This window comes from Erinaceus europaeus, chromosome 1 (assembly GCF_950295315.1).
Source record: "Erinaceus europaeus chromosome 1, mEriEur2.1, whole genome shotgun sequence".
In the NCBI taxonomy this organism is placed as follows: Eukaryota; Metazoa; Chordata; class Mammalia; order Eulipotyphla; family Erinaceidae; genus Erinaceus; species Erinaceus europaeus.
In genome coordinates, this window is record NC_080162.1 from 150,352,346 (window position 1) to 150,378,438 (window position 26,093).

The 26,093-nt window shown below is 46.1% G+C and overlaps 3 protein-coding genes across 10 annotated transcripts in view; 2 read left to right on the forward strand and 1 right to left on the reverse strand.

Moving 5' to 3' along the window:
• Positions 1–250: 250 nt before the first annotated feature.
• LOC103107264 (zinc finger protein 250) lies at positions 251–12,868 on the forward strand. Of its 2 annotated transcripts, XM_016185182.2 has the most exons (5): positions 257–445; positions 695–821; positions 931–1,044; positions 1,925–1,987; positions 11,174–12,868. In XM_016185182.2, the coding sequence occupies exons 1-5, from the start codon at positions 404–406 to the stop codon at positions 12,469–12,471; spliced, it is 1,644 nt and encodes a 547-aa protein (XP_016040668.1). In that variant the 5' UTR covers positions 257–403; the 3' UTR covers positions 12,472–12,868. The 2 variants fall into 2 exon arrangements, with proteins under 2 accessions (XP_060053068.1, XP_016040668.1); XM_060197085.1 differs by lacking the exon at positions 1,925–1,987 and having other exon boundaries at positions 251–445.
• A 3,469-nt stretch (positions 12,869–16,337) lies between these two features.
• Positions 16,338–19,195, reverse strand: RPL8 (ribosomal protein L8). Its single transcript, XM_007516041.3, has 6 exons — positions 19,077–19,195; positions 18,687–18,833; positions 18,466–18,607; positions 18,101–18,319; positions 16,907–17,022; positions 16,338–16,535 (listed from the first exon to the last, which is right to left on the reverse strand). Exons 2-6 carry the CDS (start codon positions 18,822–18,824, stop codon positions 16,377–16,379), a joined length of 774 nt encoding a protein of 257 aa, XP_007516103.1. The 5' UTR covers positions 18,825–18,833; positions 19,077–19,195; the 3' UTR covers positions 16,338–16,376.
• Positions 19,196–19,822: 627 nt separating this feature from the next.
• Positions 19,823–26,093, forward strand: part of LOC132540280 (zinc finger protein 7-like) — a 39,324-nt gene continuing 33,053 nt past the window's right edge. The window contains exons 1-4 of one of the 7 annotated variants that reach the window (XM_060197071.1): positions 20,452–20,578; positions 22,258–22,428; positions 22,524–22,568; positions 22,819–22,945. In XM_060197071.1, coding sequence (XP_060053054.1) covers positions 22,375–22,428; positions 22,524–22,568; positions 22,819–22,945 — 226 coding nt within the window. In that variant the 5' untranslated portion in view covers positions 20,452–20,578; positions 22,258–22,374. The other 6 variants (XM_060197069.1, XM_060197064.1, XM_060197078.1 and 3 more) reach the window with 6 other exon arrangements.

Consider the following 26,093-nt stretch of genomic DNA (forward strand, 5'->3'; position numbering starts at 1 on the left):
CCAGGCAAACTGCCCAGAGCTCTTGCTGGCTTCCCAGCCACAAATACAACTGAACAACCCTGAGGGCCCCAGGGGTCAATGAAGACTTGAGGCCAACATCCTTGGGGTGCACAAGTGTCTGTCCCCAGTCATCTCAGATCTTTCTTTTTTTTTTTATTTTTTTTAAGGTTTTATTTATTTATTCATGAGAAATGATAGGAGAGAGAACCAGACATCACTCTGGTACATGTGCTGCCAGGGATTGAACTCAGGACCTCTTGCTTGAGATTCCAATGCCTTGTCCACTGCGCCACCTCCTGGACCACATCTCAGATCTTTCTGAACCCTCATATTCTCCCCTTTCCTCAGTTCCACAGGCTCTATTGTTGTCATCATCTAAGTGGGGTCTCCAAGAGCACAGACGATGGCAACAGTCAGGCTCCTGCCACCTCCAGCAGACACGCAGGTGAGCCACCTCTGAGGCCTCACTGCACTCCAGGTTTCCTCACAGATGTACTCAGCCCTCCACACCAGGGCTCCCTGGGGCAGGCCAAGTGTAAAGACTTCTGAATCCTGCCTGAATGCTGGCCCCTTCCAGATGTGACTCTCCTCTCCCCATGTTCAACATATGTCCTAGGCCTCTCCCACACAACCTGCCCCCACCCCATCTGTGGTAGAGGAGCCACAGTCAGACCAGCAGCCTCTGTCTTCCCAGGTCAAGGTGACCTTTGATGATGTCGCAGTGCTACTCACCCAGGAGGAATGGGATCACCTGGGTCCTGCTCAGCGGGGCCTCTACCGAAATGTGATGATGGAGACCTATGGGAACGTGGTCTCACTGGGTATGACCCCTCTGTGTGCACTTTGGGTGGCCTCACACACCTGTAGGGTGGGCAGTGGTGGTGGGATGACCAATGTTGCATCAACAAGGACTTTCCTCTCCATGAGCAGGACTTCCTGGATCTAAGCCCAACGTGATCTCACAGCTGGAGCGAGGGGAAGAGCCGTGGGTCCGGGATGGCCAGGAAACTAAGGAGAGTTGGGATCCAGGCATTGGCCACTCAGGTGAGTGAGAAGAGTTGGTCCTTCTCTGAGGTTTGAGCAGGCCACAGAGGTTATGGCTACTCACAAGAGACCTCTCCCGGCAAAAGGACCTACAGATAGGGCAGGGCTGAGCCAGGCAGACTCAGTTCATTAAGGTGAGTTGCTCCTTAAGGAGGGTAGGAAGGGCAGCAAGAGCAGCTTTATTCACAATAGCAAAAACCTGGAAACAACCAAAATGCCCTTTGATGACAGATAACTGGATAAAAAAGTTATGGGACATATACTCAACAAGAGTATTATTTAGCAATAGAGAAAGATGATAGTGTGTCCTTTGGGATAAAGTGGGTGGGACTGGAGAAGATTATGCTCAGTGAAGCAAGTAAGGAGGTGAAAGATAACTACAGAAAGGTTCCACTCATCTGTGGAATATGAAAAATCAAGTATAGCAATGTGAAAAAAACAGAATATCAACCTATTTTTAAGACTGTGGGAGAACTATAGTGGGTGAGGATGGGGACACAGACCTTTGATGACAGAACTGGTGGAAATAAATAAATACATAAATAAGAGCAGCATGCAGAGCAGGAAAAGGGCATTTTGTGCATGGGAGCATAGAGCACATGAGGTAATCTGTTCCTTCTAGGTCCCTGTGCTTAGGGGAAAGCTTCACTGCTCCAGGCCTTTTTTTTTTTTTTTTTCAGACAGAAAGAGAAAACATATCACCAGCTTTACCCAGTGCCATGAGGGCCAAGACTCAAACCAGAGTTGCATGGATGTCTTAGCAAGCAATCACACTCTCACATAAGCATGGGTTAGAAGACAATGAAGTATTTATGCATTGTAACAGCAAATGAAAGAACTTGTTGGTTCAGGTATTTTGTTGCTATTTCAACTTTTGTAGATGACCTCAAATATGATCACATGACATTTTCTGATCAACAAGACAGTTCATCTTTTCCATGGGGTAAGTGTGTTTATCTCAGAAGTGTTAATTTGCATGTTAATATTAAAGTTAACTTGCTCATCTTATTGCTCTATGAAACCAGAAGCACTAATTCAGGAAATTTTAGATAGTAAAAACAATAGTTTTCAGGGCCCCAGGAAGTAGTCCAGTAAATATTATCTGTGCTTATTAACATGGCACACATTTTGTTAATTTCTTTTTTTTTTAACTTTATTTATTTTATTGGATAGAACAGAGAGAAATTGAGAGGGAAGCAGAGAAAGACACCTGCAGACCAGCTTCACCCCTTGTGAAGCTTTCCCCCTGCAAGTGGGGACCAGGGGCTTGAACCCATGTCCTTAAACATTGTAATGTGTGCATTTAGCCAGGTGCATAACCACCCAGGGCCCATAGCACACATTTAATGAGCTGATAAGAAGTTAAAAATGTATGGGTCAGAGAGACTTGCATAGTGGTTATGCAAAAGATGTCATGCCCATGGCTCCAAGATCTCACATTCAATCTCTTGCACTACCTGAAGCCAGAGGTGAGCAGTGTTGTGATTAAAAGAAAAGATACACTGGGAGTATGGACCGACCAGTCAACGCCCATGTATAGCGGGGAAACAGTTACAGAAGACAGACCTTCTACCTTCTGCAACCCACAATGAACCTGGGTCCATGCTTTTAGAGGGATAGAGAATGGGAAAGCTATCAGGGGAGGGGATGGGATATGGAGATTGGGTGGTGGGAATTGTACCCCTCCTACCCTATGGTTTTGTTAATTTATCCTTTTTTTTAAAATTTATTTCTTTATTGGGGAATTAATGTTTCACATTCAACAGTAAATACAATAGTTTGTACATGCATAACATTCCCCAGTTTCCCATTTAACAATACAACCCCCACTATGTCATTTATCATCCTTCATGGACCTGTATTCTCCCCATCCACCCACCACAGAGTCTTTTACTTGGGTGCAATATGCCAATTCCATTTCAGGTTCTACTTGTGTTTTCTTTTCTGATCTTGTTTTTCAACTTCTGCCTGTGAGTGAGATCATCCCATATTCATCCTTCTGTTTCTGACTTATTTCACTCAACATGGTTTTTTCAAGGTCCATCCAAGATCACCTGAAAATGGTGAAGTCACCATTTTTTACAGCTGAGTAGTATTCCATTGTGTATATATACCACAACTTGCTCAGTCACTCATCTGTTGTTGGACACCTGTGCTGCTTCCAGGTTTTGGCTATTACAAATTGTGCTGCCAAAAACATGTGTACACAGATCTTTTTGGATGGATGTGTTGGGTTCCTTAGGATATATCCCCAGAAGAGGAATTGCAGGGTCATTGGGTAGGTCCATTTCTAGCCTTCTGAGAGTTCTCCAGACTGTTCTCCACAGAGGTTGGACCAATTGACATTCCCACCAGCAGTGCAGGAGGGTTCCTTTGATCCCACACCCTCTCCGGCATTTGCTGCTGTTACCTTTTCTGATGTATGACATTCTCACAGGAGTGAAGTGATATCTCATTGTTGTCTTGATTTGCATTTCTCTGACAATCAGAGACTTGGAGCATTTTTTCATGTGTTTCTCTGCCTTTTGGATCTCTTCTGTGGTGAATATTCTGTCCAAGTCCTCCCCCCATTTTTGGATGGGGTTATTGTCTTGTTGTTGAGTCTGGAAAGCTCTTTATATATGTTGGTTATTAAACTCTTATCTGATGTATGACATGTAAAGATCTTCTCCCATTCTGTGAGGGGTCTCTTGGTTTGGGTAGTGGTTTCTTTTGCTGTGAAGAAGCTTTTTAATTTGATGTAGTCCCATAGGTTTATACTTGCCTTAGTCTTCTTTGTAATTGGATTCGTTTCATTGAAAATGTCTTTAAAATTTATGCAGAAAAGAGTTCTGCCAATATTTTCCACTAAGTATTTGATAGTTTGTAGTCTAACATCCAAGTCCTTGATCCACTTGGAATTTACTTTTGTATTTGGTGAAATACAGTGGTTCAGTTTCATTCTTCTGCATGTTTCAACCCATTGTTTCCAACACCATTTGTTGAGGAGACTCTGCTTTCCCCATACAATAGCCTGGACCCTTTGTCAAAGTTTAGATGTCCATAGGTGTGGGGCCTCATTTCTGGGCTCTCAATTCTATTCCACTGGTCACTGTGTCTATTCATTTTCCAGGACCAAGCAGTTTTGATGACAATGGCCCTATAATACAGTTTGATATCTGGGAGTGTGATGCCTCCCGTTCTGTTCTTTTTTCTCAAGATTTTTTTGGCAATTCTAGGTCTTTTCTGTTTCCAGATAAACATTTGTAGCATTTTTTTCTATTCTCCTAAAAAATGTGCTTGGGATCTTGATGGGGATAGCATTAAATTTGTAGATGGCTCTGGGTAATATATTCATTTTGATGATGTTAATTCTTCCAACCCATGAACATGGAATATCTTTCCACTTCTTTGTGTCTTTTTCAATTTCTTTGAGTAGTGACTCCTAATTTTCAGTATACAAGTCTTTCACTTCTTTGGTTAGATTTACTCCTAGATATTTTATTGTTTTTGTTGTTATAGTAAAAGGAATTGATTTCTGGATTTCAATTTCTTCTAACTTAGTGTTTGCATAGAGGAATGCCACTGACTTTTGAATGTTAATTTTGTAGCCTGACACCTTACTGTATTGCCTGATGATTTCCAAAAGCTTCTTGCTGGATTCCTTCGGTTTTTCCATGTATACTATCATGTCATCTGCAAATAAGGACAGTTTGACTTCTTCTCTTCCAATCTGTATCCCTTGAATTCCTTGCTCCTGCCTGATGGCTATGGCAAGAACTTCCAACACTGTGTTGAATAGTAATGGTGATAGTGGGCAGCCCTGTCTAGAACCTGATCTGAGTGGAAATGCTTCCAATTTTTCACCATTGAGTATGATGTTGGCTGTAGGTTTGCTATATAGAGACTCCACTATCTTGAGGAATTTTCCATCTATTCCCATTTTTTGTAGTGTTTTGATCATAAAGGGATGTTGTATTTTGTCAAAGGCTTTCTCTGCATCTATTGATATGACCATGTGGTTTTTGGTCTTGCTTTTGTTGATGTGGTGGATCACATTGATTGATTTACGTATATTAAACCAACCTTGCATGCCTGGGATAAACCCCACTTGGTCATGATGAACAATCTTTTTGATATACTGCTGTATCTGGTTGGCTAGAATTTTATTCAATATTTTCGCATCTATGTTCATCAGAGATATTGGTCAGTAGTTTTCTTTTTTGGTTGTGTCCCTGTCTGCTTTTGGTATCAGGGTGATGTTGGCTTCATAGAAGCTGGCAGGGAGTATTCCAGTGTCTTCAATCTTCTGGAAGACTTTTAAAAGTAGAGGTATTAGTTCTTCTTTGAAGGTTTTGTAGAATTCATTTGTAAAACCATCTGGTCCAGGACTTTTATTTTTGGGGAGATTTTTGATAACTGTTTCAATTTCATTAGCTGTGATGGGCCTGTTCATGTTATCCACTTCCTCTTTACTTAGTTTTGGAAGTTGGTAGGTATCTAGGAAATCGTCCATTTCTTCCAGGTTCTCTAGCTTGGTGGCATATAGTTGTGCATAGAAGCCTCGCATGATATGTTGAATTTCTGCGGTTTCTGTTGTGATATCTCCTCTTTCATTTACTATCCGATTTATTTGGGTCTTCTCCCTTTTTTGTTTTGTGAGTCTGGCTAAAGGTTTGTCGATTTTATTTACTCTTTCAAAGAACCAACATTTACTTTCGTTGATCTTTTGTATAGTTTTCCTATTCTCAGTGTTATTTATTTCTGTCCTAACTTTAGTGATTTTTGTCCTTCTGGTTGCTTTAGGGTTCCTTTGTTGTTCTTCTTCTAGGTCTTTAAGATGTACAATCAGGCTGTTTATTTGTGCTTTTTCTTGTTTCCTAATGTGTGCTTGAACTTCCCTCTTAGGACAGCTTTTGCTGTGTCCCAGATATTTTGATAGCTTGTGTCTTCATTTTCATTGAAGTCTCGAAACATTTTGATTTCTTCCTTGATTTCCTCTTTGACCCAGAAGTTGTTAAGAAGTGTACTGTTGAGCTTCCACATTTTGGGATTGTTACTAATCTTTTGTTGATTGTTAAGTGTTAGTTTAATTCCACTGTGGTCTGAGAAAAGAAGATGCTTGGGATGATTTCAATGCTCTTGAATTGGCTGATGCTGTCTTTGTGGCCCGATATATGGTCTATCCTTGAGAATGACCCATGTGGATTTGAGTAGAATGTGTATTCCAGTTTCTTGGGATGAATGACTCTGAAAATGTCCAATAGTTCTAGTTTATCTATCTCTTCATTTAGCTCTCTTATGTCTTTATTGATTTTCTGCCTGGATGATCTGTCAAGTTGAGAGAGTGGGGTGTTGAAGTCCCCTACTATGATTGTGTTACTGTTAATATATTGCTGTAGCTCTTTCAGTAGAAGTTTGATGTATTTAGATGGCTTCTCATTGGGTGCATAGATGTTATTAATTGTTAATTCCTCTTGATTGACTGATCCTCTGAGCATTAAGTAGTGTCCATTCCTATCTTTTTTAATCTTATCTATTTTAAAGTCTATTATATCAGATACGAGAATAGCTGTTCCTGCCCTTTTTTTTTGGCTCTTGGCTTGTATGATAGTTTTCCATCTTTTCACTTTAAGTCTGTGTTTGTCTTGTTGAGTCAGATGGGTTTCCTCTATACAGCATATTGTTGGGTTGTGTTTTCTGATCCATCTTCCTACTCTGTGTCTTTTAATAGGTGAATTCAGGCCATTGACATTTATTGATATCAAAGACTGAAGATATTTTAATGACATTCTTGTAGTTTTAGAGTGTTTTGATATATGTCCTATTTGTTGTGATGGTCTGGTTGTTTATAGGAGACCTTTCAGAACTTCTTTCAGGGCAGGCTTGATGATGGTTGATTCCTTCAACTGTTGCTTGTCTGAGAAGGTTTTGATACTTCCATCTAGTCTGAATGACAGTCTAGCAGGATATAGTATTCTTGGCTGAAAGCCTTTCTCATTGAGCACTCGATAGATATCTTGCCATTCTCTTCTGGCCTGTAGTGTTTGTATGGAGAAGTCTGCTGCTAATCTTATGGGTTTTCCTTTGTAGGTGACTCTTTGTTTTTCTCTTGCAGCCTTCAGGTTCCTTTCTTTATCCTTATTCCTTTCCATTCTAAGTATGATATGTCTTGGTGTCTTTAGGTCTGGGTTAATTCTGTTTGGGACCCTCTGGGCTTCTTGAATTTTTATGTCTTTGATGTTGTCTAGATTAGAGAAGTTTTCAGCTACTATGGCCTGGAAAATGCTTTCTTCCTCTCCTTCTCTTTCTGCCTCTGGTATGCCAATAATGCTTATATTGTTTCTTTTGAAGTCATCCCATAGGACTCTGTTGTTGTCTCTTTTTGAGATCTCTTACTTCTTTTTTAGTTGTCTCTAATTCATCCTCAATCTTGCTAATTCTGTCTTCAGCCTCATAGATTCTATTCTCTCTGCCCTCTACTGTTTTCTGGAGTTCATCTATTTTGTTGCCCTGCTCTGATACTGTTTTAGCCTGTTCAGCTAGTTGCCTTCTTAGCTCAGTGATTTCAGCTTTCAGCTCTCTAATAACCATGAGATAATTAGTATTTTCTTCCATATTCTCATTTGTTGTTCCTGCCTTTCTGATTACAATTTTTTCAAATTCTTTACTCACACCTGTTATTATTTCCTTAGCTAATGTTTGGATGTTGAACTCGTTATTTTGTGCTTCACCCTCTGGAGGACTTTTAGCTGGACGCTTGTCCTGGTTCGGTTCTCCAATATTTTTTCTTGTTGTTTTAACCATTTTATATATTATGTTATGAGTTCCTTTTATCAGTACTTTTCAAATTATTGATCACTGTTGCCTGGATTGACTTGTCTCTAAGTAAGTTAATTAAAGGGTTCACAGTGGTGGAAGTTAACAGTTATTTCAATCCCTGAGTTGGAGCTCAGTGGTTTAAAAGCCTCTTTCTTTCTTTTTTTTTTTTTTCCTTTCCTGTAGGCTATGGGAGCCTGAGGGCTTTTAAACTATCAATAGGCTTCTTAGCTTAATCACTGACTCCTGACCAAGAGATAAAGCAGGGTGTGGCAGAGATAATCCATTGGTTATGTAAAGAGACTTTCACAGCCCCTCAGCTATGCCACCAAGGTATAGGTCTTCTGAGTTTCCTGGTTAGATCTCTGTCCCCTAGTGTCCCTTCCTGTCACTGCTCCAGATTCTGAGGGTAGTAGCAATGGAGACTCAGAGTTGCACTTGGTGAGTCTCTGTGGAGTCCTCTCCTCCCTTAAGCTGTCCCCTTGTTGGTAGAACAGACTGGAGGTAGTGTCTCAACTGATAAACTGCTGAACTGTTAGCAGTCACTTAATCTCTCCTTTGGCCCCTCTCTCCTCTCTGTCACCAGCCACACGTGTTTGTACTCACCGGTGATTTACTGGATTCCTGTGGTCATTCTAGTCCTGTCTTGTTTCAGTCCCGGGTGGTCTCCTTTGGTATTCCTAGTTGATTCCGGCAGAGGAGAGGAGAGGACAGAAAGCGATCTGCTGCTCGTAGCTCCGCCTCCGGAAGTCGAATTCAATTTATTCTTTCTTAAATAAAAAATACATTAAAAAAAAAGATACAAATATACAGAATAAAAGTGGGCACAGGGTTAGGGGTGGTGTACCTGGTTAAGTGCACACATCAGCATGCACAAGGATCCATGTTCAAGTCCTAGGTCCCCATCTGTGGGACAGAAACTTCATAAGCAGTAGAGCAGTACTGGAGATTTCCCCACACCCTTTCTATTTCCTCTTCTCTGTTTCTTTTTTTTTTTTTTTAATATTTTTTTATTTATTTATTCCCTTTTGTTGCCCTTGTTTTTATTGTTGTAGTTATTATTGATGTTGTTGTTGTTGGATAGGACAGAGAGAAATGGTGAGAGGCGGGGAAGACAGAGAGAGGGAGAGAAAGATAGACACCTGCAGACCTGCTTTACCGCCTGTGAAGCGGTCCCCTGCCGGTGGGAGCTGGGGGCTCGAACTGGAATCCTTAAGCTGGTCCTTGCTGTGCGCCACCTGTGATTAACAGCTGTGCTACCACCTGAATCCCTCTCCTCTCAGTTTCTCTCTGTTCTATCAAAATAAATATGTTTAAAAGGAAAAAGAAAAAGTGGACACAAACTTGAACAAGTTCCTGATAGAAAAAACAATAAAAATGAGAATGAGCTCAGTGTCATTACTGTATGTGGGAATCAGTACCACTGATGCAGCCAAGGAGGTGGTTAGCAGGGAAAGCTTAGAACTTGCATGCAAACCCCCCATCAAATATACCTGAGCAGTGCTTTGCTCAATCATTCTTTCTTTAAACATAGAAATCTTAAAAAATAAATCAGTGGGAATCAGGTGGTAGCGCAGCGGGTTAAGCGCATGTGGCACAAAGCGCAAGGACCGGCACAAGGATCCTAGTTTGAGCTCCTGGCTCCCCATTTGCAAGGGAGTTGCTTCACAGGTGGTGAAGCAGGTCTGCAGGTGTCTTTCTCTCCCCCTCTCTGTCTTCCCCATCTCTCTCCATTTCTCTCTGTCCTATCCAACAATGACTTCAAGAATAAAACAACAAAGGCAATAAAAGGGAATAAATACATATTAAAAAAAGAAAGTAGCTATGTATTTATTACCTCCAGGGTTATTGCTGGGCTTCAGTGATGGAGATGACCAATGATAATGGAGAGAGGGATCTATTCAAGGTCTAGGCTCATCATGTCTGTGTGGGAATCCCAAGACTCCCTCATTAGGGCCCCAGCTGATGGGGTGGCCTGATAGTGACTAAAGAGTCATCATTAAAGTATGCCAGTCTCCTTACTTTGATAAAGTAAGTTTTGGAGTGACTGAGGGAAGTGTAATAGGAAGGAGGTGAGAAGGGTATCTGGGTCTAAGTAGAAACTATTTCATTAGGTACTTTATGATGTCTTTTTAGGTCTACTTGCTTGCTTCATTTATTGACTCACTGCAAACTATTGTGCACTTTTGCTTTAATGTATATATATATTTTTCCCCTAATTTATGGATATGTGTACTTCTGCCATATCTCATGGGACCTGTCTAGATCTAGGTTTTGAGGCTTTGTTAGATAGTGGACCACCAGAAATGGAATTAGAGACTCCTATGAGAAAGGAAAGGTCTCACCTGAGTAATGATGCTGAAGGGTTGATGTTCCATGCCTGATGTCTCTGGACACAGTCCAAAGTGAAGCATGCTGAGGTGGTACTCATTGGCATTGAATAGGTTGGGATCAGCAGATGCAGTATCAGTGGGTATGAATTGAGAGAAGCATGCTGGAAAGTGATTCCCACCCTAGAGGTTCCAGGACTGGGGGAAATTTGGGCTTTATAGAGAAAGTAGGAGGTTCCTGCTATCTTAGGGTTTAAGAAGGCAATTGCTAGTTACTGCTATAATCAAATTATTTGGCAATTGGGTTGACTTTGAAAATTCCATTGTTAAGATTTGCTGTATCATACACGACCTCATCATAATTTCTTCTTGATGTTATTTACATATATATATTTATATTTTATAAAGTGACACCACCAGTTGCTTCTGCTCTCCTGGTCTAAGCTTTTAGGAGAGTCAACATTTAAAAGACTCAGGAGTCGGGTGGTAGCACAATGGGTTAAGTGCACGTGGTGCGAAGAGCAAGGACCGGAATAAGGATTCTTGTTCAAGCCCCCGGCTCCCCACCTGCAGGGGAGTCTCTTCACAGGTGGTGAAGCAGGTCTGAAGGTGTCTATCTTTCTCTCCCCCTCTCTGTCTTCTCCTCCTGTCTCCATTTCTCTGTCCTATCCAACAACGACGACATCAATAACAATAACCACAACAATAAAAAACAACATGGGCAACAAAAGGGAATAAATAAATATTTTTAAAAATTTAAAAAAGAAAATAAAGAAAGACAGCCTCAGTCTGGCACAGAGCTTTCACCTTTCTCTTAGACCATGGTATTAGCCCACTCACCATTTCCAGCTACTTGACTCAGCCATGGTTTCTGTGTTCCTCTGGTTCACAGAGCCATATACATTTTGGAGGTCCTTCATCAGCAAAGTCACCTCCAAGATTGTACTTACTCTTCAGTTCAATATGCGGTTAACATTTTCACTTTGGGTTTTTCATTTCAGATTGTGAAAACAAGGCAGAAAACCAAAGTAGAGACTTGGGTTTGGAGCCATTAGTTTCAGATGAAATGTCAGCAGTAGTGGAGACACGGTGGATTCATCAAGGAAGTCAGGAGCCTGAACAGAACTTTCATCCGAATCCAGGCCCTGCTCACACCCCCAAAGGCCAGACCGTGAACCAGAGCAGGACTATTCCTGGTGGGGAAAGGCCTTACAAGTGCATTGAGTGTGGGAAATGCTTTGGGCGGAGTTCCCACCTCCTCCAGCACCAAAGAACGCACACAGGAGAGAAGCCCTATGTGTGCAGCGTGTGTGGGAAGGCCTTCAGCCAGAGCTCAGTCCTGAGTAAGCACCGGAGAATCCACACGGGAGAGAAGCCCTATGAGTGTAATGAGTGTGGAAAGGCCTTCCGGGTGAGCTCAGATCTTGCTCAGCATCACAAAATCCACACAGGAGAGAAACCCCACGAGTGTCTAGAGTGCCGGAAGGCCTTCACTCAGCTGTCACACCTCATCCAGCACCAGCGCATCCACACGGGGGAGAGGCCCTATGTGTGCCCGCTGTGCGGAAAGGCCTTCAACCACAGCACCGTCCTGCGCAGTCACCAGAGGGTGCACACTGGTGAGAAGCCACATGAGTGTGAGGAGTGCGGCCGAGCCTTCAGTGTGAAGAGGACGCTCCTGCAGCACCAGCGGGTGCACACGGGCGAGAAGCCTTATACCTGCAGTGAGTGTGGGCGTGCCTTCAGTGACCGCTCTGTCCTCATCCAGCACCACAACGTGCACACTGGGGAGAAGCCCTATGAGTGCAGCGAGTGCGGGAAGGCCTTCAGCCACCGCTCCACCCTGATGAACCATGAGCGCATCCACACAGAGGAGAAGCCCTACGGCTGCTACGCCTGCGGAAAGTCTTTCGTGCAGCACTCACACCTGATCCAGCACCAGAGAGTGCACACCGGTGAGAAGCCCTACGTGTGCCACGAGTGTGGGCATGCCTTCAGCGCCCGCCGGTCACTGGTGCAGCACGAGCGGATCCACACAGGTGAGCGGCCCTTCAAGTGCTCTCAGTGCAGCAAGGCCTTCAGCCTCAAGGCCACGCTAATCGTCCATCTGAGGACCCACACCGGCGAACGGCCCTACGAGTGTAGCCGCTGCGGGAAGGCTTTCAGCCAGTACTCCGTGCTCATCCAGCACCAGCGGATCCACACTGGCGAGAGGCCCTATGAGTGTGGGGAATGTGGACGCGCCTTCAACCAGCACGGCCACCTGATCCAGCACCAGAAGGTGCACAAGAAGCTGTGAGCTCAGCTGCCAGAGTCTGCACACAAACTCGAGAAGCCTCTAGCCTAGAGGCTTGTGTGGCCCCCCGTGGGAAACTACCTTTGGCAGTTCTGTGTCACAAAATTATTCCAAAGAGAAACTCTTGGCATGTTCCTGTGGTAAGACAGACAAGCAAGGGAGTCGGGCAGTAGCGCAGTGGGTTAAGTGCACATGGCGCAGAGCGCAAGCACTGGCGTAAGGATCCCAGTTCGAGCCCCCACTACCCACCTGTAGGGGAGTCACTTCACAGGCAGTGAAGCAGGTCTGCAGGTGTCTATCTTTCTCCCCTCCTCTCTCCATTTCTCTCTGTCCTATCCAACAACATCATCAATAATAATCACAATAAAACAAGGGCAACAAAAGGGAATAACTAGAAATTTTTTTAAAAAAAGGGAATCAGGAGGTAGCGCAGCGGGTTAAGTGCACGTGGCGCAAAGCGCAAGGACCAGTGTAAGGATCCCGGTTCAAGCCCCTGGCTCCCCACCTGCAGGGGAGTCACTTCACAGGTGGTGAAAGAGGTCTGCAGGTGTCTTTCTCTCCCCCTCTCTATCTTCTCCTCTCTCCATTTCTCTTTCTCCTATCCTACAACAACGACAACAATAAGAACTACAACAACAATAAAAAACAAGGGCAACAAAAGGGAAAATAAATATTAAAAAAAAAAAAGACTGAGACAAGCAGAGAATGCCTATTTTATTTTTATCAATGTCCTGAAGCTATACTGGAAAGTAATCATGCATTCAAATTGTATGTAGTCAATTTTGATCAAGACAGCCATAACTTGTTAATATTACTTTTTTTTTTTTTTTTTTTTTTACTGAATGCTAAGGGAAGTTTAAGTCTTAAGGTATAAAGACTAGTTACAGTGAAACTTCTTACATTCCCAATCATTTTTCTTGTAACATTCTGAGACCATTATGTAATTTCCCTATATATAATTGACTAGTTATTGCACTTGAAATTAAAATGTTGGGGATGTAGAGAGAACTCACTGGGTAGGATGCTTGCTTTGCCATACATATGACCCAGCTTCAAGCCCCAGCACCAATGGAAGTACTGTGGCAATGAAGGAAGCTTCAGTGCCTTGGTGTCTAATCTTTAGTGTCCTGTTCCTCTCACCTGCATCTGTCTATATCTGAATGAAAAAAAAGTGGCCCAGGACAGTGAAATCACACTCAACACCCCTGGACCACCAAAAAATAATGAAATTAAGATGTTAGATTACTTTCAATATTCTTTCAAAACACTAATGTGCTCTGTGAATAAAAATATGGAAAAAGAATGTTATTGAGTATCCTGTAATGTCATTGAAAACCACCTATTTGGAAAAAGGGGAAAACTCAAAAGATGAATCAAAAAGACAGTGATGCTTAGAAAATCCTCTAGACAGGTCGGGTGGTGGCACACCTGGTTGAGCTCACGTGCAAGGACCCAGATTTAAACGCCTGGTCCCCACCTGTAGTGGGAAAACTTTGAGTGGTGAAGTGGTGCTGCTGGTGTGCTTCTCTCCCTATTTCTGGCTGTCTCTATCCAATATATGTAATTAAAAAAATTTTTTTATATATCCTCTAGTTAGTGTCTGAGCTTTATTTTGATTCAGAAGAGTCTAGGTTTTTTAGTGAAAACTCAAAACTGGATCTTTTTCTCAAATTCAGCCCTCTGGTCTACAGATATTATATCCAGGAGACCATTAATGCTCAGACTCATTTGGGTAAAGGAAAGGAGCTCCACTCAGCCCAGAGCCTGAGCTCTTATACCAGTTGTCTCTGTACACTTTTAAGATACCAAAAGACTATTCTTTGGTGCATTTTTTTTTCTAGTTCTAAGAGTCTATTGTTTTTATATATTAAGATGAATGTTTTGTTTTGAATTTATTTTTAAAATATTTTATTTTTGAGAGATTCAGAGTGAGAGAAACACCAGAGCACTGCTCAGATCTGGCACATGGCGGTGCAGAGGATTGAACCTGGGACTTAGGAGCCTCAGGCATGAGAGTCTCTTTGTATAACCATTATGCTATATCCCCCACCCATTTTGAATTTAATGAGAGAGGGACCAAAGCACTGCATAGCTCTGGATTAGGGTGATGCTGGGGACTGACTTGGGACTTAAGTGCCTTAGGCATAAAAGTCTTTCATAACCATTGTTATCTCCCCAGTCCTGAGTATGATTAAAAATTTATTTAGGTCCAAGGACAACAGAGCACCTAGTAGGGGTTGTATTGTTATATGGGAAACTGGGGAATGTTACATATGTACAAACTGTTGTATTTACTGTTGAATGTGAAACATTAATTCCCCAATAAAGAAATTTTAAAATATATATCTATTTAGGGCAGATAGCATAATGGTTATGCAAATACACTCATGCCTGAGGCTCCAAAATCCCAGGTTCAGTGCCCCCCTCCCCATAAGCCAGAGCTGAATAGTGCTCTGGTTAAAAATTTTTTTTAAAAAATCAGATTTGCTCGCTTCTGAAACATAAGACCTTGCAACTGCATTTGTAGCTGAGCTGTTTCTAATAGCCACAAATGCGAATTATGTCAGATCACAATGGTATGTGAAAGACTAAGGTCCCAGGTTCATTCCTCAGCACCACCAAGTAAGCCAGAGCTCAGTAGTGCTCTGGTAATAAATGAAATAATTGGTTTTATTAACACAACAAAGAACCATTTTTATTGTCTTTATTGGATAGCCAGAAATCAAGAGGGAGACACTTGTAGCATTGCTTCACCACTCACAAAACTTTCCCCCTGCAGATGGGAAGGAGTGGTAGAACCAGAGTCCTGGTGCATTTTAACATGTGGGTTCTGGCTCATGGTGGTGCAGAGGATTGAACTTGGAACTTTGGAGCCTCAGGCAGGAATCGCTTTACATTACCATTATACTACCTACACCTGCCCAAAATTCTTAAAGAGAAAAAGCTTGTCAGAAACAAACCAGAGCTCAGTATGAGCTCTTTCCCCCTAGTCAGAACCACTTCAAAGTTCTACCTCAGAGGGAAGTTTATTTCTCCCTAGAAAATTGTCACCTACTTGAGAAATACCACTGTGCCAGTCATGCTGATTCTCCCACCCTCTATCAGAAGCTTCATATGCAGTGCAGTGTTACAAGTCTGCCTCTTTCATGCTGAGTCTCAGGTGCCAGGTTTAAGACCCAGCACGACCATTAGCCAAAGCTGAGTGCTCTGGACCCTCTGTGTAATTTTCTCATTAAATAATAAATATATTTTAATGAATCTGCTGGGGGTGGGTAGTTAGCACATGGGGTTAAATGCACATGATGCAAAGCCTAAAGACCTGAATAAGGATCCTGGTTGAATCCCCGGGCTCCCCACCTGCAGGGGGTCACTTCACAAGCAGTTAAGCAAGTTTGTAGATATCTATGCATCCTTCTCTCCCCATCTTCCTTTCCTCTGTCCTATCCAATAATGGCAACAAAATGGAAAAAATGGCCACCAGGAGCAGTGGATTCATGGTGCAGGCACTAAACACCAGCAATAACCCTGGAGGCAATAAAAGGAAAAATTTGCCCTATGAAGAGACACTCAGTACTCATCTATGTCTCGAAGGCTCCCTCCCTACCTCAGATAGGGTATAGTTAAGGTGCCAAAGCCTCCAGGAAAGCATGGCTTGAAGCTCTGGTGAAATTTCAGGGCAAACCCCCTAAGGTCTCCTAAACTGTTGAAGCAAATTCTCCCTGATCCCCTGGCCCAAGCAGTTGAAGGGATCTGCTCCATATACATCTCTGTAATTGCAGAGGGGGTGGAGTTTTTACAAGAATCTGAGTTTCTAATTCCTCCAGCATCCTCCCTGTACAACCTCCCCTTAGACCAAAGACAAGACCAACTTTGTGGCAGGACAAACTTTATTGGCAGCATCCCCTGCCCTAGTTCTCTTTCTCCTGCACAGTCTTGGTTCCTCGGAGTCGTCCAGTCCTGCGGGCAGCAATGAGACCCACTTTGCGACCAGCAGGAGCATCTCTGCGGATGGTGGAGGGTTTGCCAATGTGCTGGTGGTTGCCACCACCGAAGGGATGCTCCACAGGCTGCAGACAGAAGAAACAGTGTCAACTGGGGAATGGCCGTACCTCTGAAGGGTCAAATGACCACCATCATTACCCAGTGAACCCCACTCTACTCAGGGATGGGGCACCTTCTACCAATAGCCATGTGGATTATGACATGTCACTCTCAGACCACATAAAATTACAAACTTAAATTGGCACTTAGCATTGTCACAGAAAAAAAAAAAGCTATAGATATATTCAGCTTTAATGAGTCTCACCTGTGATTGCCTGGGTGGGACCATATCAAATGATTTAAGAGGGCTAGCTATATACAGCACCCCACCCCTGCCCTAAAAGGATCATCTAGCCTAGAAATGCACAGCATTACCCTAGCTAGTTCAACTACTTACGTTCATGGCTACACCCCGCACTCTTGGCCAGCAGTTTCTCTTTGCCTTGTACTTGTGATAAGCACGACCAGCCTTCAAGATGGGCTTGTCAATTCGGCCACCACCAGCCACCACACCTGTTAGGAAGGAAGACAGTTCAGAAAGGTTCACCCACCCTGGTCCCTGTTTGGACCCTGCCTGTGGTCCAGCCCTCCCTGAGTAACCCCCTACTCCCGCAAGTGTGTTCCCAAGATCCTCAGCACTGTGTTACAACTACCAGGCAGTTTGTCTACTAGCCTCTGCCTCAGGAAGCATTTTTTGCAGCCTGTTAGCTGACTGCCATGTTGCTCTAGACTTCATGGGGGCACCTGGAATGTCTAGTTGGAACCAAGGCTCAAGGCTGACAACTATCAGAGTGATACAAATTCAGAAGGTAGCAGAGAAAGCCTACAACAAAACAGTCATAATTTTGTCTAATGTGAACATCCCCCCCCCAAAGCTGTCCTTTCCATCATCCGGGAGCACTGAATTTACCAGACATTCATATGTGCTATTAAGTATCAAGGACAAAACCAGGCCCTGTTATTTTTCTTGATCCCTAAAAGGTTGTTTTCTATTCCCACCACCAGAGTTCTGTGGCCCTATTGCCTCCACTGAGAACTGCAGTAATTCTCTTAAGACCACAGATGTGGGTTGACTATTTCTACGGTCCTGTCCTCCTTCCCTCCCCCCCTCTTTTACCAGAACACGGATCAGCTCTGGCTTATGGTGGTGCAGGGGACTGAACCTGGGACTTGGAGCCTCAGTCTTAAGTCTCTATGCTATCTACCCTGGACTCTTCCTTTCTAAATCGCATTTACCCCTAACTACTTCCGCCGTGTCTTTTCACCTTAAAAAGCTAAATAAACCAGATAGAACCAAAAGTGAAATGTCACCCTTGCATTATCGATGTTCCTTAATTTTTAAAGCGGCGGGCGGAGGGAAGGTAGCATAATGGTTATGCAAATAGACTCTTATGCCTGAGACTCCAACGTCCCAGGTTCAATCCCCTGCACCACCATAAGCCAGAAATGAACAGTGCTCTGGTAAAATAAATAAAGCTTCTTGAGTACAGGAGCGCGCGATCTGCAAGAACACAAGTTTGGGTCGGTGTGTGCAGCCTCACACCAAGTGCTCCAGGGCTTACAGACCCCGCAGCAGACGCCACGCACTCACCGACGACGGCTCTGTTGGCGGAAGAAATGACCTTTTTGGAGCCCGAGGGCAGCTTCACGCGCGTCTTCTTGGTCTCGGGGTTGTGGGAGATGACGGTGGCGTAGTTGCCGGAGGCTCGGGCCAGCTTGCCCCGGTCGCCAGGCTTCTCCTCTAGGCAGCACACGATGGTGCCCTCGGGCATGGTGCCGACCGGGAGCACATTGCCGATGTTGAGCTGGGCTGCAAGAGTGTCGGAAGACGTCTCATACCCGACGGTCCGGGCAAGTCTCGCACCAACTTGGGGCTGCGGAGCTCCTTCCCGACTTCGGGCGAACCCCGACAGCACGCAGTTGGCTCCGCAGCCCCCACCCGGCCCCGGGGCTCACCCTTCTTGCCGCAGTACACGAACTGGCCGGTGTGGATGCCCTCGGCGGCGATGAACAGCTCCGTCCGCTTCTTAAACCTGTACGGGTCCCGGAAGACCACCTTGGCGAGGGGCGCGCCGCGGCCCGGGTCGTGGATAATGTCCTGCGGGTCGAGGTGGCGTGAGCCGAGGGTCCCGGCGAGGCTGCCCGCGCCCCCACCCCGCCCGCCCACCACCCCGCACCTTCACGATGCCCTTGATGTAGCCGTGGCGCTCGGCGAAGTCCACGGCGCGCAGACGGGCGGCGCCCTTGCGGTGCTTCACGTGCGCGCGGAACACGGAGCCGGCGCCTTTTCTCTGTCCTCGGATCACGCGGCCCATAGCGACGGTCTGCGGGTGGCTCTCGGTCAGCGCCTCGGAGGCCTATGCATACCCCGCCACCCCGGTTTCAGGGCCCCTAGCTGCCCGGGGCTCCACCCTCCAGGTCCCGGTCCCTCCGCGACCCCATCCCCGCTTTTGAGGCCCGGCACCCTCTCAGGGCCCTGCTGGGATTGCCGTGATGCTCCCCGGGGGCCCTAAGACGGCGGATGGCGGTGGATGGCGCCATATCCCCGCGCCGTAAATACGTCCTACCTGATGCCTAGCGAGGCCGAAAGAGGAGCCGTGAAGCCTGCGAGATGCCTTATCTTCCGGGGCGTGTCGGGGCAATTTTGACTTCCGGGTGGGTAGAGTGCAGTGCACACTGGGATATGTAGTCTGTGCAATAGTCCTCCCTGCAAGGCGGTCCTGCCTCAGCACCAGGAACCAGGAAGAGGAGGAGGAGGCCAAGGGGCTAGTCTGCTTTTTCCGAGGGGAACGGGAACGGGAACGGGGGATTTTTGCACTGTTGGGTCCCGGGAACGTTAGAGCTGTCGTTCATGGATGTGGGTGTTGGGAAGAGAATCAGAGGCCCCGGTCTTTGAAGGGCCAGGGAGGACTGTAAGTGGAAGCCACCGGGAGGTTGGGGGGAAAGCACAGCTGGAATGGAGGGACACCCCCAAATGAGAGCTGCCCCTGCTCTCCTTCAAGGTCCTCTCAGCCGGCAGGAAATGGGGAGGGCAAAGCTAGGGGGTGGAGGTTCCAGGGTTCTGATGGAAGGGAGGGGTGGAACTCACCTACTGTTTAAAGGATGAGGAAAGCGACCCCAGGGTTTAGGAAGAACCAGCCCAGAATCCTATGAGGGAGGAGCCCATAAAGAATGGGTTAGAAAAAAAAAAGAAGAAGAAGGGGTTAGGCGTGTAATCTGATTTGGCACCTGCCAGCGGGGCTCTCGCTGCTGAGTAGGGGTCCTTCAGGAGAAGTCGCTGGAGGTGGCAGCGAAGGATTGGCGAGTCCTGATAGGGGAGACATCAGCAAGCTGGAGAGGGGGCACTTCTTGACTGGATTGTGGTTGTGTTGATGAGATAAAGTTAGCAGGGGGATGTGGTCCAAGGGCCGTGGTCCAGTGGGTAGAAAGGCATGCTGGCCAGGATGGGGTAAGGGAGTTCTATCACCAGTGCCCTGCAGGGGGACACAAAGAACTTCATGAAAAATACTAGAGACCCTGGGCTGGGGCACATGCTGAAGTGGAACGAGGGGACTGGATCATGAGACCCCAGGAGACAACAGTGCTAGGATTAGCGGAGATGGATGTAGCGGCAGCATGGTCCACGGGCTCAAGGGGCACCGGAGTCTCTTTGGAATAGGAACACTGCTTAGCTCAGGTTTATTTGTGGTACTGGGGGTTGAATCTGGGACCTTCAGTACCTCAGGCATGAAAGTCTTTTTGCATAACCATTATCTTTTGAATGAAAGAGAGAGCACTTCACCAGGATTTCCTCTCACCAATGATTTGCGCTCCTGTGAGAAGTACCAGCAGTATCAACCCAGAACTTGGAACTCCCGGTCTCACCCTTTCCAGATCGAGGCCACGCCCCCTCTCGGTTAAGGCCACCGCCCCTTCCCAGTGCGGGTTGCTGGCTGGGAACCACCGAGATGGTCGGGCCTCCCAGTTGCCCAGAACGGCCGGAAGTCTGCGGAGAGGGCGGGTTCGAGCGGCGAAGGCCCATTCCCAGAGCCGCTGCGCGTTTCCAAGCCCCGAGCGGTCCTCTGGGCGGGTGAGTCCGCTCGGCAGCCGCTGGCGGGGTGTGACTGGTCCTCTGGGGTTGTGGCCACTGGCCGGCTCTGCAGTGTCCGGGGCAGCGCGCGGGTCGGGCGGCCGGGGGAAGCCAGGAGCGTCGGTGCGGAGGTGGTCGGGCCGCTGGCGGGCTCCCCTTTCTGCAGACCACGGCCGCGGGGAGATCTGCCTTTAGTTACAGTGACAACAAGGATGGCGCTGGCAGCGTAGTTTTGCCTCCTCTGGATTCCGGCTGCCGCTCGGGGACCCCAGGCTCCATCACTAGCCCCCGCTCTCCTGGGCAGGTGTGGGCGAGGGCCCTAACCGGCTGTGGTCACTGCTTCCCCCATGGCCACTTTTTTTTTCCTGAATAGGAAGGAAATTGAGAGGGGAGGGGAAGATAGGAAGAGAGACAGAAACACCAGCAACAATGCGTCACCACTGCAAGTGGAGTGGGGGCTCGAACCCAGGTCCTTGTACATTGTAATGTGAGCCACTTTTATTATTCATTTATTAGAGACAGAAAGAAATCGAGAGGGAATAAGGAAAGAAAAACACCTGTATAACTGCTTCACCAGTCGTGAAGCATCACCCCTACAGGTGGGGACCAGGGGCTTGAACCTGGGTCCTTGAGCTTTGTAACTAGTGCACTCAACCAGGTGCCCCACCACCTGGCCTGGCCTTCCCACTTTTTAAAAGACATTTATTTATTTAAAGATTTTGTTTATTTATTTATTAATTAATGAGAAAGATAAGAGGAGAGAGAAAGAACCAGATATCACTCTGATACATGTGCACCGGAGATGGAACCCTAGACCCCGTGCTTGAGAGTCCAAAGCTTTCTCACTGCCACCTCCCGGACCACGATATATTTATTTATTATGAGATAGATTGAAGGGAAAGTCAGGGCTGGTGTAGATAAGCCTAATGGTTATGCAAAGAGACTAATGCCTGAGGCTCCAAAGTCTTAGGTTCAATCCCCACACCACCATCAGCTAAGCAGTGCTCTGGTCAAAAAAAAAAAAAAAAAAAAGGAAAGAGTGGGAGGAAATACCAAAGCACTGCTCAGCTCAGCCTTAAGGTGGTGCCAGGGATTGAACTTGGAACCTCTGGTGCCTCAAGCATGCAGGTTGGTGCTATAAAAGGCTGGCCTATTTCACTGGGCCCTATAGCTTTTCTGAACCCGAAGCTCCCCTAGGATGCTCACTCTTCATTCTGACTTCATGAGGGATGCATGGGGCGGGGTGCGGGGGTGGGTCTTTGGTTCCAATGCAGTGGATAGCCTACATCAGCTCACAAACTGGAGCTTGGTGCCCCGTGGAAGTTCTGATGGACCAGATATGCGGTGATTGTGGAGGTTCCTGTATCCATCCTTTTCCCCTGTAATCCATCAAACTGCTGGCTCCTGCCACAATCTCCCCCAGTCACAGTGTCTGAGATTACACACTAATGGTTCTTCTGGCCACATTCCTTCCTACCTCAGGCCCTTTGCCTAAGGAGAACCTTCCAACTGCCACCACCTTGGCCAGGTCAGCTACTTAGGAAAGTGATCCTCAGTTTGAGTCAGAGTATTTTGAACTGGTGGTACCAAGCTTATAATTCTGTGTTTCTTTGTGTGGTTATTGAATCTTTTCCCTTAGACCTTGCTCCATGGTCTAGTTCCTGTGCACTTGTTCACAGCTGTGTCTCCATTGCTTGGCCAGGCACCTGGCACAGGGGGTTTACTGTCCATGGAGTGATTTCCACATACCACACACTGACTGAGGAACAAATCTTCAGGAGGCAGACACTCAAGCCATGAGCACTGCAGCCCCACCATGCACCCTCACCAGAGGACATCTGGGGATGGAGGTAAAGGGTCAGAGAACACAAGACCTCCCACCATTAGCCAAGAAGTAAGGGGTGGAGCCCTGAAACACCCTGATCCTTTTCCTAACTGCCAACAGGTCTCTCAGCCAGAATGTGTGGATGCCCAGTCGACAAGCCTCATGGTAAGAGCCAAGTGACTTCTGACCTCACTCACTCCTCCCAGGTCCACATAAACCTTTTCCTTGTTCTTGGGGGTGGGTTTGGATCACTGTGGCCTGGGTTTCTCTTGCCCCAAACTGTTTGCTATTATTTTCCAGCCAGGGGGCCCTTCTGGCCCAATCCTGTGGTGCATGTGCCTGAGACAAACCAGGAGGTTGTGCCGGGGGGGCTGGTACTCAGGAGTCCTTGTGGTGCTGGCGTTTATCCTTTCAGGAGGCTGTGACATTTGGTGATGTGGCTGTGCACTTCTCGAGGGAGGAGTGGCAATGCCTGGACCCTGGCCAGAGGGCCCTCTACAAGGAGGTGATGCTAGAGAACCACAACAGTGTGGCCGGACTAGGTGAGGCTATACCTCGGGGCTCCCCACTCTCACCCCAACACAGCCCATCCTGAGATAGCAGCACCTACCCAGCAGGTGTCTCTCAGAGAAGGGATATGAAAGTTGTGTGGTCAGGCCCTTTTAGGCTAAACAGGGACTTTGGGTCTATATATCTTTTTTTTTTTTTTTAAATCTTTATCTCTTGGATTAAGACAGTCAGAAATTGAGAGGGAAAGGGATGAGAGAGAGAGACACCTGCTGCACTGCTTCACCACTTGTGAAGCTTTCCCCCTGCAGGCGGGGACCAGGGGCTCCAACCTGGGTCCTTGAACACTGTAACGTGCGCTCAACCAAGTGTACCACCACCTGGTCCCTGGGTCTATATTTCTTTGCAGGCCAGGAACTGACCCCCAAAGGGGTCCCAATGAGCTAGACAGGCTCCAAGCTTTGTGCGTGGCACATGATTCAGTTCTCAGAGCTGCAGGAGGGAGTGGGTGCTAAGGATTAAGTCCAAGTTTCTTCATTTCTTGATTTCTTTGAAAGAGGGAAAGACAGATAAAGAGACACGATAGACACCACAGCACCACTCCACCATCCATGGAGCTCCCCATCCCCCAGTGCTACCTGTGTGGTAGAGGCTTGAACCCCAAACCTCATGTGTAGAAGGCATGAATTCTGCTGAGTGAACTGTCTGCTGGACCTCCATACCTGAGGAAGTACAGTGACTTGAGCAAAGGTGTTCTGATGGCCACCACATGGTTGTGCCAGTGGTGCTTGCCCTTTTTCCCCCGCCAGTTCTGGCATATGGTGGAGCTGGGGATTAAACCTGGGATCTTTGGTGCCTCAGGCATGAAAGCCTTTTTGCATAACAATTTTGCTGTCTCCCCAGCCTTCAAGCTGCTTTCTTGCCCTGCTACCTTCCTCTCCCATGTTTCCTTCCTTCTTCTTCACCATGGACAGTTCAAATGTGCTTCATTTCATGTCTGTCTTTTTGCTAATTTGTATTCCTGTAAGTTACTCCCTGTTGTTTGAAATGCACCACTGAGAAATGGGGTAACTTCAGCATTGGCCCCATAGCATGTAAGTACCTGGGACTAGTGAGAGAGGAGCCTAGACAGGGTGAGAGGTTCAGCTAGTGCCTTTTGGCAGGCTAGGTCACGCCTGGGCTCTTCTGTTACTAACTCTGCCCATCTTGTCACTCTCACTACATTTGATACAAGCCAGATTGCTTCATGAGAGTGCTCAGAGCCGTGGCCTATTTTCTGTTAGAGATGCTAAGCCATTTTGACTCAGAAGTGTTTATTTATTTATTTATTTATTTTTGCCGATTATTATTTGCTTTCACCTTATGGTCTTATTCCTTGGGTTTTACTCACAGTCCCTTAACTAATACAATCACCACAGTATAGTGCCATCACCTGAGATACAATAGATGATTGTTCATTGAAACATTTCTACTTCAATTTTTCTGGTTTTTTTAAATTTACTTATTTTCCCTTTTGTTGCCCTTGTTGTTTTTTACTGTTGTTGTAGTTATTATTATTGTTGTTGTTGAATTTGTCATTGTTAGGACAGAGAGAAATGGAGAGAGGAGGGGAAGACAGAGAGGAGGAGAGAAAGATAGACACCTACACACCTGATTCACCAGCTGTGAAGCAACTCCTCTGCAGATGGGTAGCCAGGGGCTCGAACCAGGATCCTCATGCTGGTCCTTGGGCTTTGCGCCACATGCGCTTAACCCACTGCGCTACGGCCGGATACCCTGTTATTACTTTAACCAGAGCACTGCTCAGCTCTGGTTTATGGTGGTGCAGGGGATTGAACCTGGGACTTTGGAGCCTCAGGCATAAGGGTCTCTTTGCATAACCATTATGCTAGCTTTCCCCCTGTAGGCAGGGACTGGGGGTTCAAACCCAGGTCCTTGAGTACTGTAATGTGCTCAACCAGGTACACCACCACTCAGCTCCCTTACTACAGTATAAATTTCATGTCACCTATTTTTTGTTTGTTTTGTTTTTGTATTTTTACATTTATTTATTTATTTATTTATTTATTTATACCACCAGGGTTATTGTTGGGAGTCAGTGTTTGCATGGCTCCACTGTTCCTGGCAGCCTCTTTTTTTCTTCCTCTCATTCTTTCTTTCTTTTTCTTAGAGGCAGAAAGAGGGAAGGTAAAAGAGAGAGACCATAGCACCAAAACCTCCTTTTTAAAAAAATATGTATTTACTTATTTATTCACTTTTGTTGCCCTTGTTTTGATGTTGTCATTGATGTAGTCATTGTTGGATAGGACAGAGAGAAATGGAGAGAGGAGGGGAAGACAGAGAGGGGAAGAGAAAGACAGACACCTGCAGACCTGCTTCACCACTTGTGAAGTGACTCCCCCGCAGGTGGGGAGCTGGGAGCTGGAACTGGGATCCTTAAGTCAGTCCTTGTGCTTTGTGCCACGTGTGCTTAACCCGCTGCGTTACTGCCCAACTCCCTCAAAACTTCTTCAGTAAAGTAAGGGCTGGCCTCAAACCTGAGTTGTGCACAGGGAAAAGCAACACACTATCCAAGTGATCTATTTTACCAGCCCTTTCTTTTCTGATGGAGAGACAGAAATACGAAGAGACAGAGAGGAAAAGCTATCTGCTGCTCTGCTCCACCACTTGTGAAACTTCCCCCTTGCAGATAGGGACCAAGTCCTCATATATGGCAATGTGTGCACTCTACTGAGTGAGCCACCATCCCAGCCTTACTTCCTTTTTTTTTCTTATTTTTTTGTTGGATAGGACAGAAAGAAATGGAGAGAGGGGGAGAGAAAGACACCTGCAAACCTGCTTCACTGCCTGTGAAGCGACTCCCCTGCAGGTGGGGAGCCGGGGGCTCAAACTGGGATCCTTACGCTAGTCCTTGCTCTCCGCACCACCTGTGCTTAACCCACTGCGCTACCACCAGACTCCCCACTTCCTTTTTTTTTTATTATCTGCAGTGTTGGGGGATGAACCAAGAGCTTCACATATGCATGCTATTGCTTAGTGGCCTCCTGGTTGCAATTTAAAAATTATTTATATTTAGAGGGACATACACCAAAGCACAGTTCAGTTCTACTGTCCTTGGAGTTTCCTTAGTGCTTCCATGTGGTGCTGGGGATCAAGCCCAGGGGCTCACTGATGATGAGACAT